The sequence below is a fragment of the Colossoma macropomum genome, unplaced genomic scaffold, assembly GCF_904425465.1.
Source record: "Colossoma macropomum unplaced genomic scaffold, Colossoma_macropomum, whole genome shotgun sequence".
NCBI lineage: Eukaryota > Metazoa > Chordata > Actinopteri > Characiformes > Serrasalmidae > Colossoma > Colossoma macropomum.
The window spans coordinates 24,749,106-24,762,975 of record NW_023494810.1 but is presented as its reverse complement, the minus strand read 5'-3'; the positions used below and the strand labels follow the sequence as shown (position 1 = coordinate 24,762,975).

General features: G+C 37.4%; 1 protein-coding gene across 1 annotated transcript in view; it reads right to left on the bottom strand.

Moving 5' to 3' along the window:
• cdh4 (cadherin 4, type 1, R-cadherin (retinal)) overlaps positions 1-13,870 on the bottom strand; it is a 327,046-nt gene that overhangs the window by 73,608 nt on the left and 239,568 nt on the right. The window contains exon 6 of the mRNA XM_036559624.1: positions 5,737-5,892. Within this exon, the coding sequence (XP_036415517.1) occupies positions 5,737-5,892 (156 nt within the window). The remainder of the gene's footprint in view (positions 1-5,736; positions 5,893-13,870) is intronic.

Here is a 13,870-nt window from a genome sequence, read left to right as displayed (position 1 = left end):
CCATGAGCATCAAAGGGACTGTGTGCGTGCTTAGCGTGTTTGTTCAATGAGCTATTTATGTTTACCAGCTGCCTAGTCATTTAGCAAGTAAGTTAACTAGTCATCATTACTTCACAGTCATTAAAAAAGAGTGTTGATCAACAAAAAGCAGCTGACGTATTTGCCTGCATCTGACATATCAGCCTACTGCAGGCTAAGAACAGCCTCTCTTGGCTGTCTGCAACAAGCTTGGATGATAATGTAATCTGCGACAAACAATTATCACCTGCAGAATTATAGCAATAAATGATACTGTGATCCAAATTCAGGGACCAGATGTGAGTATTACAGTGTCTTATCCTATAGCTTGCATTTTCCCTGATGTCAAAATAATTACCATTTAATTACCAACTGGGCTAGCTTCTAATATTATATTAGAATATAATAATATACTTAATTTATGATCATAACAATATTTGGCACAGATGGCATGTAACATTGTTAATACCCAGTGATTCTCCATGCTTGTTTGGTTGGAAACCAAAATACTGCCAAGCTGGCACAATGGCACTTCTGGACAAGCTCATCTATTTTATTTGTTACATTTTTATCCACTTTTACATTATAGTTTCCGAGCAGCATTCAAAGTTTGTATATGTACATATATAAGCTATAATTATGTGAAGTCTTTTTTACTGTATACATTTTTGAATGAGCCATAGACTAGAATGATTGAACAAATAAAAGAGTTTAATAAAAGACTTTTGTCTTGTAAAAAAAACAAATCACATGCGAAAGAGAACAAAAGAACAACAATTTGCGTAAAACCACTGCTCATTTAAATGACTGCGATATTTGATAATATCAACTATCGGCCAATCCACTCTTCCGTGCACTTGTTTTATCAATCCAACAGGAGACAAGTGATTGTTTATCAAGCTAAATGCAAGTTGCAGGCAATTTTCAGTGCTGCACACAAATTAGCAACGAGCCTTTCAGAGTGAGATACACTGGACTATCCCATTTTCAAGACTTGTTCCAGGGTTAAGTTTGAAGCCCTGTTCTGTTAACCCCTTACATGGCCATGGAGTTCTCAAGCTTTCTTGACAAAGTTCAGGCGTACTGGAAGGCCAAATCACCAAAAAATATTGCAGTTTTTGCTTTGGTGCAAATACAGGAACGGTTATATGGGTATAGTTTGAACACATTATTCATTGTATTTCTCCCTTGTTTTTACTATTTTATACATCTTAGAATAATAGTGAAGAAAACAAAACCGTGAAATAACATCATGCAGTGACCAAAAGAGTATTAAACAAATCAAAATATAATTTATCTTAGATTCTCTTAGAAAATAGCCCCACTTTGCTTTGATGCAGCTTTATACACTCTTGGCATTCTCTCAATCAGCTTCATGTGGAGCCACCTGGGATGTTTTTCCAGCAGGGCTGAAAAAGATACACATGCTAAGCAAAAAACTGCCAGTTAAAAGGGAATTAAAAAAAACATTTTTAATCTCTAATTTTTTTTTGTTTTGGAAATAAATTCATACATACGCATCCCTATTTATATTTGTCCAAAGTTGGCTGTATAAGGTGAAACTGTCACTCAACTTTACGTGAGAAACCTAAAACTAAATGAAACTTAATTTCACTAGCCTCATGCAGCTCACTTGAAACTTGTTTGATACTCTGATGCAACCGCTGCATCCATCTCAACTTTGTGGAACAAGTCTTATAAAACTAAAACAAAAATGTGTAATAGATACACCATGTGATCACATCAAACAATCAACCCACTGATTCCACTCAACACATAATGTACAGGAAAATAAATCAGAGAGAGATGGTCTCTTGGAATAATGCTGCTTATTTGTTGGTAACCAGTTAGCTTAATTAGCATGTTAGCTGGCTAGCTCATGTTAACATGACAGTTGAGTGAATGGCTGCCCGTGTTTGTTGTCCTTTGTTAGCTAAGTTATTCTACTCTGATGACATAAGGATCATACAAAGATGCAATTATGGGCCTAAACATACACTGGAGACTATGTATATAGGCAGAATGATGTTATTTATGAAAAATACTAGCAGAGAGTCTTGCTGACTAGTGGAATAATTTGTTGCATGTTACTTTGATTCATTTTTAATTTGTTTGTGTAACTGAAACAAATGTATGTATTATACAACATGGAAGTTTCACCATGTAAAGGAAGGGAATTTCAAGCATTTATGCATAAGCCTTTGATTGAAATAGACTACGAACAAGACTAGGCAAGCGTAGTTTTGCTGGACCACCGCTGGCTACATAGTATTTGCCACTCAAGTGCATTTTAACAAGAGGGAACCAGTCATTCATGTAGGGTCCAAACATATAACTTTACCTTCTGATCAGAAGTCCTCCACCTGTTTCTGCAACCGTTCCTGGTCTAACGTTAGCTAGATTGAAATGTGGCTAGCTAAGCTCAAAACATGCATTTATGTAATAAACAATATAAAAGTTAAAATATAGCTAGTATATAGCTATATAGTATATAAGTATACAGCTAGTAGCTATATAGCTCCAAACACATACATGCCACAGTACATCCTCTCACCCCTTCTTTTAACCTATTACTTATGTGTGGTGGCCTGAAGAAACTCTACACATGGTAATTTTTTTGGAATCTGAATGTTTATCAAGAAAATGAAATCTTACAAATGTTTCTTTTTTTAATTTTTTAAGATACCTCAATCAGAGATAAAGACAACTTAGAATCCACAACTGACAAAATCACAAATTCAAGAGATTTTAAGTAGTTTTTTTGTATTTATGAAAATTGTATTTTTAACACCTATAGACATTGTCTCACATAAATTTCAGCTCTACTTATACATGTCATTTTTAAAAGTTATAATAACAGCTATAGCAGAGTTATAATGGTTAGCTTGCTGCAGACCTCCTAAAATAATCACTAATCAGTTGCGTCAGTTCATAATAACGTGCGACACTGCTCAAACATCTGCTAGTATATGCGCTGTTAACCCAGTAACTGGTGTTTCGCCTACATGTCAAAAAAGTAAAACAAATTCCTACCAAAATCAGGCTTTTGACATATAATGAATAATTTTAATAATGGATTGTGTATCAGAATCTGCAGCAAACACAAAACCAAAATGTTGTAATACCTCATGACGCGCATCCACATAAAACAGCACAACTTTAGCTAACCTGTCTCTCATCTCCACAACTGTCCTTGGTACACTGCTTACTAGCTGACGTTAGCTAGACTGAAATATGGCTAGCTACACTTTCTAGCACGTGCGGGTTTCAAAGTGACTCAGTCAGTCAGTCAGTCAATCAGTGAGCAAAAATGCTCCATAATCTAAAATAAGCCACTAAGCTTCACCAAGAGACAGACTTCAACAGTAACTCTGAGCAATCTGAGGCCTGCTGAGGTGTGTTAAAGGTTTGTAGACCTGCTCAACCAGCGTTCTACAATCAAAGGTATTAATAGGGAGTTTGTTTTCCTTTTGCTGCAGTAACAGCTTCTGCTCATTTGAGAAGACTTAACACTAGATGTTGGAACATTGCTGCAAGGATTTGATTCCTTTCAGCCATGAGAGGATTAGTGAAGTCCCGTACTGATGCTGGATGATTAGCTTGATGATGATTAGCTTTATACTCCTCTAGCCAAAGCATGGCACTGGGAATTCACTAATTAGAAGGGGTGAAGGGAAATATTTGGAGATATAGTGCACAATCAAGACAGGTGTGCCTAAACTGTTGCCTGGTACTGTATGTATGTATGTGTATGTGTGTGTGTGTGTGTGTGTGTGAGAACAGAGAGGTAAGTGAGGGTTCTGTCTCTGTGTGTTTTGTGTTGCAGGAGTAGAGACAGACAGAAAGATGTGAAGGGCAGGGTCGAGCTGTTATTTGTTTCCCTGGTCGAGTCAGAACAGACTGACATGCATACTCATTATTCCTGACAAGCCAACAAGAGTAATCTCTCTCTCTCTCTCTCTCTCTCTCTCTCGCTATCTCTCTCGCTCTCTCTCTCGCTCTCATCTGCACACTGTCACCAAACTTCCATCTAATTGACTAACTGCGTAAAAACCTGCTTTGCCAAAGCAATTCTCCGCTGCTTTTCTTGCCTTTGTGCAGCATTATTCAAGAGGAAAACACACATGTAAACAGAAAAGTTTTGAAATAAAGAATGTGGCAGGGCTCATAACAAGAAAAAACACTCAGCAAAGTCTCAGACTTGCTTTTTCTTTGTGTTGTGTATAGCTTGGCATTCTCTACCCTTTATTGCACCAATTCTGCTTCACAAGCAACAAAATGAGTTTGCCTTTTGTTCGGCAAAAGAACTGTCAAGCGAAAAGAACGTGCAGCATGGAGGCTAAGAACTTTCTAGACTCAAATCACAAAGTGACTGATTGTTGAAGTGGTTGCGAGTGGCCCCTTGAAAGAGTGAAGAAACTGGATTTCTGAAAATACAGAACTCTAAAACGGCTATTGAGTCAGGGTAAAATTAATATCACAGTATTTTCTGCTATCTTTACAAGAACAGGCTTGACAGTTAACTAAGTCACCATGGTAACAGACACTAGTGATGATAAAAACTCATTTACCACCAGTTTAAAAAAATATTGTTTATTTATTGATTTATTTCATGCAAACTATGTCAAGACACTAGTATTCTCACGTGTTATTCTATCTATTCTACCCTAACCCAACTGTTCAGCTGCACTATGTGGTGGGCACTTTGTGCTGTTGTGCCAGGCAGATATCAGCAGTGTCTCAAAGTTAAGGATGCAGCAGAGAAAGACTGCATTTCTTGGCTGTCACTGAAGTCTGTTCCGTTTTGCAGGATCCTTTAAATGCGGCCAAGAATGCACCCTTCATTTGTGAGAAATCGAAGGATGCAGCTGGTGTGTCCTTCGAGACCATCAGTCTCCCACAATCCTTCACACACAGCTCAAAAGAATTTGAAAAACAGCGGAAACAGCCACACGTAGCGAGATGCTGCAGCGCCAGAGTTTGTAATAAAATGTTATGAAGTGTATATTTAAGTAAAAAAAGTTTTTTAAAATAATATTTATATAATAATATAATATTTATTTGTGAATCTCAGTGGAAGGCATCATGTTTTAGCTCTCATACAAGTTAAGCTAAGTGACCACAGACATCACAGCCTTGAACGGTAAAGTTCATGTGACCTAATTAAGGGTGAAATTAAAAATATCACTGTGTTTGCTCCCACTCTAGAGTTGGAACCATTTCAATATTACTGTAAGAAGTGTTTCTATTATTATATGCTTCTGGACACATCAGTGTCAATCATCAGTACTTACAGAAAGAATAACAACAACAACAACAACAATAATAATAATAATAATAATAACAATTATTATAGCAACACTTTTAGTAAACACGGTAATATTGTGTGAACCGAAGCTTAATCTTCGTCAAATGAAAGTTAAAGCACAGGAAATAATACCACACTTCCCACCAAACCCAATTTTTTTTATCCAAATTTTTCGTTTATCCAATTCTGTAATCCATTTTTCAAATAAACAGTGATTGTGCATTAAAATGTGCAGGAGCGTGTTCCACACAGACAATGTGTCAACGTATTGTCACTTAGAAAATTAGCAAAACATGCAATACCAATAGCGGTCTTGGTTTCACAGTAAGCGGTCTACCTCACACCCCTAGAGTCCAGATTGTTTAATGCAACACTTTACAGTTTTCTTGTAGATGTTACAGCAAACTTACATGGTAAGAAGCTCGGTCTTCTCTGTCCAGGGGCTTGGTGACAGACATTTTCCCAGTAACGGGGTCGATGATGTAGACATCGCCGGGGGGCTGGTCAGCACCGGCTCCTGTTATACTGTACCGGATCTCAATCTCCTTATCCTGGTCCGACCGGATCTGTGGACAGAAGTACAAGTAATCAGAATGTGACTGGAATGAAGAAATAAGGGGCTGAACAATATATCATTTGTTAATTGTTATCATGATAGTCACTTTTTCAGATGATATCACATAGGACTGCAATATGCAAATGAACGTTCTAACCAATCACAAAGGTTTTTACTGTGTGCTGTAAACATCCCGATCATGTAATCTGATAAAAGCAAGCAAGCAAAGTTTATTATGTATAGAGCACTTTTTACAACAGGTGTTGTCACAAAGCAGCTTTACAAGGAAAAGAGTAAATTATCTTTCTTAAAATAATAAAAGTCATTGTTTAACTATGATGCATTATTGATTCACCAATGCATTTTTAATATATTGTAAGGCATGTTACAGTAGGTAGCAATATAACTGTAATACTAATATTTTGTCCACATAAAAAAACAAACACAGACATAGGTCTATTTCCACTGTATTCTATGATTTGATCGTGCTCATTCTAGTACTTTATGCTTTCACTAAAGCAACTTGAGAACTAAGCTGTTATTTTAATCATAAATGTATGTGTTAATACAATTTTTTTTATTGTCAATGCATACATCAGTGAGGTTACTTTCCATAACATCTTCACTAATGATAACACAAACAGTGAAAATAATCTGAATTAACCTGATGATCTAGTAGAAGAATGTCAGTACACACTATTATTGAGCATAAACCATTCAAACACTTCATGGCCACAAGTAGAAACATCGACTTCTTACTATCTGAACATTTCAAGACTGTACAACAACTTAACTTAAAACTTAAAATCAATGGACTGGTGGTGGATTTACTCTTACTCTTACTCTTAACATCTATCTTGGAACAGTTCGTCTTTCCAATTGATCTATCCGTGCTCTTTTTACAAATAAGCTCTTTTCAGTCATATGTATATAAAATATCTAAGTTTAGAGTGTGGTATTAATTTCAAAATACATACATTCATGTCAGACCCTTACAATGTTTGTTTACATCGTATTGTTAAAAAGCATTGAGTTTCTGTGGCTTTTTTCCACTGCACAATCAGAAATGGGAACTAGCCCAAATAAGCACCAATAGAACTTACAGTAGTTCTAGTTCATTTTCCACTTGCTTGAGAGACAGCTGGAACCGCCGTCACCACTTTAAAGCTTCTAATTTGGCTAATTAGCTATCTTGCTTGCTAGTTAGCTTAATGTCTGATATGAAATTATACACTGCACTGTCCTATACTCACACACTTAGCACTAAGAGCTAGTTCTGCCAACACAAACTAATACAGTGCTGTGTCCTGCGCTCACACACTCAAATGCATACACAAAATCATGTGCAGAATCAAACAGCTTATATTTTTTCTGTTGAAAATATGAACAAAAACACTTGTTTTGTGGAAGCTAGCATAAATGCTAATAGTGTTAGCTTCCTAGCTAGCTTATGTAGTCTTAGCAAACTCTTTATAAAGTAATAGTTCTAAAAATAGCAAATGACACCTCAACACACCACTCTGGCTTACATTATTGTACTTATTGGTGATGCAATAGTGATTAGTCACTTTATCTTCACATGGAAGAGTAAAGAATTTGCTAAATTGTTGTTAGCATCAGCCGCAAGTGTTTCAGAAGACAGCCCTGTGGGTATCAATCAAGTACCAAAAAACATAAAACTGGAACCTTCAGTACTGAACCGATGACCAGTGGAAAAATGCCCTAGGTTGCCACCATAGCAACATTAGCACGATTATACAACATCTAATCCAGTGTGACCTCACGTGCTTTGAAAATAAATATTACTTGAAATGAATAACCCTCAAAATGTAGGTCATTTGACAAAAACTAAGTTGTGTGCTACAGTTTCTTATTAGGTTGAATGGGATTTTTGCCATTCACGTTTATAAAACTTGTCCAACCTCATGACAAAAGCTAAGAAACAATTTCGCCCCTTTGTGAGTGGAGCATGAACAGTCAATTAAAACATGATTTCTAAGAATTATATTAGAGTAGAATGTAACTTATACTCACTATTATACAGTCCTATGCAAAACTTTGGGTGCCCCTGGTCATATGACATGTTGGTTGTTCTAAATAAAATAAGTTAACAAATATTCTACAGACAACACAATTCTGCACAACCAGTGTTTAGTATATTTTTTATATTTAGTATAGTATATAGTATAAAACTATAGTATATAGTTTTTTTTTTTTCCCCCAATACGTTGAACTCAGCACATGAATAGAATTTGTACACAAAAATTTGCAGAAAAATGCCATATTTAATGCAAAGTTTATTCCCTGTAGAGGATACGTTAATTTATTTTCACTTGACCGGGGTATTCAAAACTTTGGAAGGAGGGTAGGCTTTCATTCAAATGATGGATATTCTGCTTCACCTATTCCTTTCTCACGTATACTTATTACCATATTCATGAAAAACAATGTATATTAACAATGCTCACTAATCTCTGCCTGAAGGTGATATGCCTGGTGAAAGGATGAACACCTTTCGAAGGAGGGAATTACAGATGAATGGATAACTTCACTCTGAATGCGGCTTTCGCAGGAATGGAAGTGCTATTTGAAATGTTAAATAGTGTTTTTGATTCTAGTTTGCGCAGCTGCACAAAGTAGCCCATTTGGCGATAGCGGCCTGTATGATGATAGCTGTTGACAGCTGAGTGGTATGTGTATCGGTGGAGATGATATGCTTAAGCGCATCTCTAAAAATCACTCAATCTGCTCTCTCGAGCGCGGCAAGCGCTTCACCAGACGTTTCCCAGGTTTACGGCTCTGGCAGCGTTTCTGTGGGGTTTTTGCTTGGAGGAGAGACTTAAGGGAGGCGAGGGGATTTAGAGCAAAGGAAATAACATGCAAACCTCTCCGGGTTAAAGATGCAGGGAATAAACCTCACACTCCAATGACGCACCTCTAAAAAAAACACCCCAACCCTTTCCTTTCATCCTTTGCAAATTTTGTGGGTTGCGGGTCTGGAAATCATGCGTGAAAATGAAATTATGGTGTCTGTTGAGCAGGCAACAGCCTGTTTTGCATAAACCATTCTGCTGTTTGAGCATGATACTCTTCTCTTAATTTCACAGAGACGTCCCACCCCTACACATGACCTGAGCCGCATTCTCTGTGTCTCTTAGCTGAAAAACCACTCCTTTCTTTTAATGCAGCCATATATTACATTTTTCTTGTTCTTGAGATTCACTTGTGAGATCTGTGTGGTTTTGTGTATAACTGGTTTATCAAAGCCAATTATAATGTATTTTAACAGGCCAATTTTGTCCCTTAGAATTAAACAGGATGTCTTTGTTACTCTATTTTTAAAACTGATATATATGTAAACGACCTGTGTTCTGATTTCACGCCTTGTATTTTTCCTTATTTAAAAAGTGGTCCAGGCAGAAACACTCCTTACAACTTTAGCATAAAACTACTGTAGGCTGAATCAGGTGGATATATAAAGATATGTGATATGAATTAATTAAAACGTTTTTGCAGCTCAATTTCCATATGTGGACGGTACGAACTAGGGAGAGATTCCTGAGGTGGTTTGTGCATACATGGCAAGGTTCTGTTCATTTTAATCACACTGTGCCCTAAACCACATTGACAAGTCTGTATGACCTTAATGAAGACCTGGATGTGATCTGAGTGGGTTGAGAGTTATTGATGCAAAATTTTAACTCTGAACATGTCTTGGCCGACTGATTACATCTGGGTGGAGTGGAACATTGTATACATTACATTTTACAGAAACTATTCCTTTAACAATGTTTACATACTATCAAATGTCTTTTATTTCAAAACAACAACAACAAAAATCAGTTTTCCACTGTATGGGCCCCTTAAATCTCAGATTAGAATAGCAGATTGGTTGCCCTTAAATAATCAGAGCTGATATGCAATAACTCAAACATATAAAGCAATTTCACACATGCTTCTATTTCATATTGGTGCTTTTCGTCATTCACATTGTGAACACAGTGATTGACATTCAACAAATGCAGGCCTTTCCTGCATCCAGCATCATCCACCCTTAACACTTTCCAAGCCCCATTTGGCAAGCAGGATGCTACATGCTAATTTAAACCACCAGAGGGCATTGGATTTTTTATCACCTGGCAACATAAATCACCAGCGATGCATGTATTTATGTATCGTTTGAAAAATGAATGTGTTTCTATGTTGCAACGGAGTGGCATGCATGCAGGAGAGGGAGGATCAAAGAGTTTCTTTTCGCTCAATAATTCAGTAGTCTCAGCACCTTGAGAACACACACACACACCTTGAGAAACACACACATAAGGAGTATCCACTTTCTCAGATCTAGACAAACGGCATCCTCTGTGTGACGCGCTCATCACCAGTCATCATGCAGATAGCGCTTCAGTTTCAATAGCCTCAGGGGATGAGCTCGACGTCTCTGGCACATTTATAAAACCACGCCGGGAGGGCCACCTGGGAGGATAAGTCACATTAGCGCTAGCCGTTTAATGAACACTCTTTATACCGATAAAATTGAATAAACGAAGACATGCTCATCCTCCTATAGTCCCTCGGAGTCCCCTGGGTGCAGCGGGGCAGGACTGAGCCATTGGAATTGAGTGCTAATGATAAACGTCTGCTTCTGTCTCCCTCTCCTCATTAGTGAAGAATGGAGAGAGAGGGAGGAAAATAGCTAGCACGAGAAGGATGTGGGACTGATTCACACAGAGCAGATAAATGATCCGTTTGTAGCACAGGTTCATGCTGATTTGGGCCTCTGTCTGACAGCTATCTGCACTCACACTACTCACAAAGTCATCAAAAGCATAAACCGAACCAGATGATGGATCAGAACAGTTTTGTAGTCCAACAGGAAGCTTCTGTGGCAAGTCATTTTGCAGTATTATACGACAAGCAAGTTCATCTTTGTAATACAAATTTCTAGAATGAACAGTTATGGTTTACATATATAATCTTTTAATCTCTATCACAATGAAAGCTGCTATAAAATACTTAATACACACACATATATGTGTGTGCAAAAAGCACCTAAGCACATTATTTAAAGCTATTTCTGTTGGCAATAAGTGTGTTTTTGCTTGTAAAATCAATATATATCATTAGAATAAAGGTTAAAAACAGAGCTTGATCTCAAATGGACACCCCCAGCCATCACATGTATTTGTTCAATTCCTTCACTGGCACATTTCATTAAACATAATAAAATATTTATTTACCCAAACCAAGGATAACCACAATTAATACAAGGCTGCCATGAGGAGACGTTTGGAAATGGATACCCAACATGCTGACCAACATAAAATTGCTATTTAATGTATTAACCTCCAAAAATCCCTGCTTTATTACATGCTAAGCTCTAGGCTTATTTTTCTACAGGGACTTTAATGCAAACTGGTTGAGCTATTCTTGGGTTATAGAATTGTGTAACAGAACTTTAAAGACCATTTAAGGGGTTAATATTATTTGTATTTATTTTACTATTTATTAGTGTTTGTTCTGAGCAAATAAACGCTTACTAGCTTTTTAGTGCCTAAACCTTTTGCACAATAAGGTATGATTTTCTAGTGGAAATCACTGCATGGGCTCATGAACGCTTCCAAAAATTAATGTCTGTGAACACAGTCATTGCTGCATCCACAAATGCAAGTTAAAACTCTACCACGCAAAGAAGAAACCATAGATAAACAGTATCCAGAAACGCAGGCACCTTCTCTGGGCCCAAGCTCATTTAAGATGGACTGAGGCAAAATGGAAAAGTGTCCTGTGGTCCGACGGATCAAAATGTGAAATTCATTCCGGAAATCACAGATGGGCTAAAGAGAAGAGGGACCATCTGGCTTTTTATCAGCACACAGTTCAAAAGCCAGTATCTGTGATGGTATGGGGGGCATTAGTGCACATAGCGTTTTGATGTGGTGTGTTACAGTGATTTTACCATGGTTCACCAAGTGAAGTGTGATATTAATGCTTTACTATCTGGTCTTGAATGGCTTATTGCTTTAATCTAAAGTGTCCTTAGATCAGAGTGTTCCTCCAGTACTAACAAGGAGGTGCTTAGCAAGTGGTTCTTAGTTCTAGTCCTGATATAACAGTGCCCTGCACTGAACTATGCCAGGCAGGGGTACTCCAGGACCAGGATTTTAACCACTGTGCCAGGCAATGCAAATAAACTCGTAAACTATCTACTGGAACTAATCTACTGGAAAGGTTTGCATTTAAATTCATTTCAAACCAGCAAGTGAGTTGCTAATTAACTCGCCTCAGCAATGCTGTTTCTCTCATCCCACCATTACACTCCGAATGAAGTTGCCTGTATGCTGACATAAAAAAAACGAATCACGCTAAGCTACTTATGAACTGTAAATAATAAATCAATGTCATCGCTTTTGGTTAATATGAAAGCCAGCTAGCTATGGCAGATGACAAAAAGCATAACTACCACATAATCATAGGCTTAAAATATAGCATAATGCTTTTCTCATTTAAAATGCACTGATAAAAATGTATGAGGTCAAGACACAAACCTTGGTTTTTAATGCCTCTGCTTTATCTCTCAGCCCAGCAGGAATGGCTTCATTTCTGGACTTCATCGTTTTTATGACATTTTATTGCTGCCATCAGTTTTCTCTGTCTGCGGCTCAGGACCTCACCCAGCTAACAGAGTCAAGAGTCAAGTGCTGAGAGAGGCCACTGATGAGTCGTGTGTGTTTTGGGTCATGTTCGTGATGTGATCAGTGACACGAGCGTCCATTACATTCTGAGAGTGGGGTTCTTGTACCTTGACGCCATGGCTACAATCTCTATAGTTATTTTAGAGTGCAGTCTGAAGCACTACCACACAGGGTAATGGAGAACAAAAGGTTAGAACTGTAGAAGTCAATCGAAGTATTGGAGCCTTACTGCACTACACATTTCTTTTCTGTCTTTCTTTTTTGATTTTTGTCCAATTATCTTCCAATGTTTCATCCATCTCTGAATCCCCTGCATTGTAGATTGCCATCCGATCCGGGAGTGCAATTGTGTGGTTCCTCTGAGACACTTTATTTAGTTCATAAAGGGCTTTGTAATTAACTGGTGAGTTGTGCATATTTCCAGTGCATTGTCCAGTCCACATGGTAAGAAATGACATCTTGGCAAGTGAAAATATCCTGAATATGTGTAATATTCCTCATTATGATAGGTATTATACGATTATTCTACATAAATCTAGGTATTATTCTTCAGTCTAAGTAATATTATCAAGTGAAATTATCTAATCGCACTGGCAGGTAAATTTACTTCTTCCTTCTGCTGGAAGGAAATACAATTATCTGCCAATGCAGTAAGATGCTTTCGTTTGATACAATTACCTAACCCTTAGAGGACTACACTTATACAATTTAAATGTAATAATGTAATTAGATGATTGATTACTAGGGATGTGCATTCTGACAAATTTTGTTATTTGAGTTTCTGTAAGAGTAAATGAACAGGTACTCGGTTAGTCATGAGGAAGTAGAAAAAGAAAAAAGAACATTATCCACAATAGGTGCTACTAGTTGTCAAATTGCTTTATTATTGTTCCATAAGAGCAATAAGTGTTTTGCATCAGTGTGTCCTTGTTTCTCATAAAACATAATCTAGTACGCTGGTGCTAGCAGTATATTAAATCAGGAGAATGAAGCACGTTTTATTAATCAAAAATAGCCAAAGGAAACCTTTTGGTCACTGTTTTTTAAACAACTAGAAGTTCATGTTGGAGATAGCTTGAATAAGGAAGGCTGCCCCTTCAAATGAGGCAATAAGCTAATGCAAACACTAGAGATAACCAGTGCGATGGTATAAGGCAATGATTCATGGGTTTTCATACGTAACTAACTTCGTTAGTTTACTGAAGTAACAATGAGAACAGAGAATTACCTTTTCAGTGTTTTTGGTTCTATCCAAATCCAGCTAGAGTTGCTACAGCCTATAGCGCCACCCCT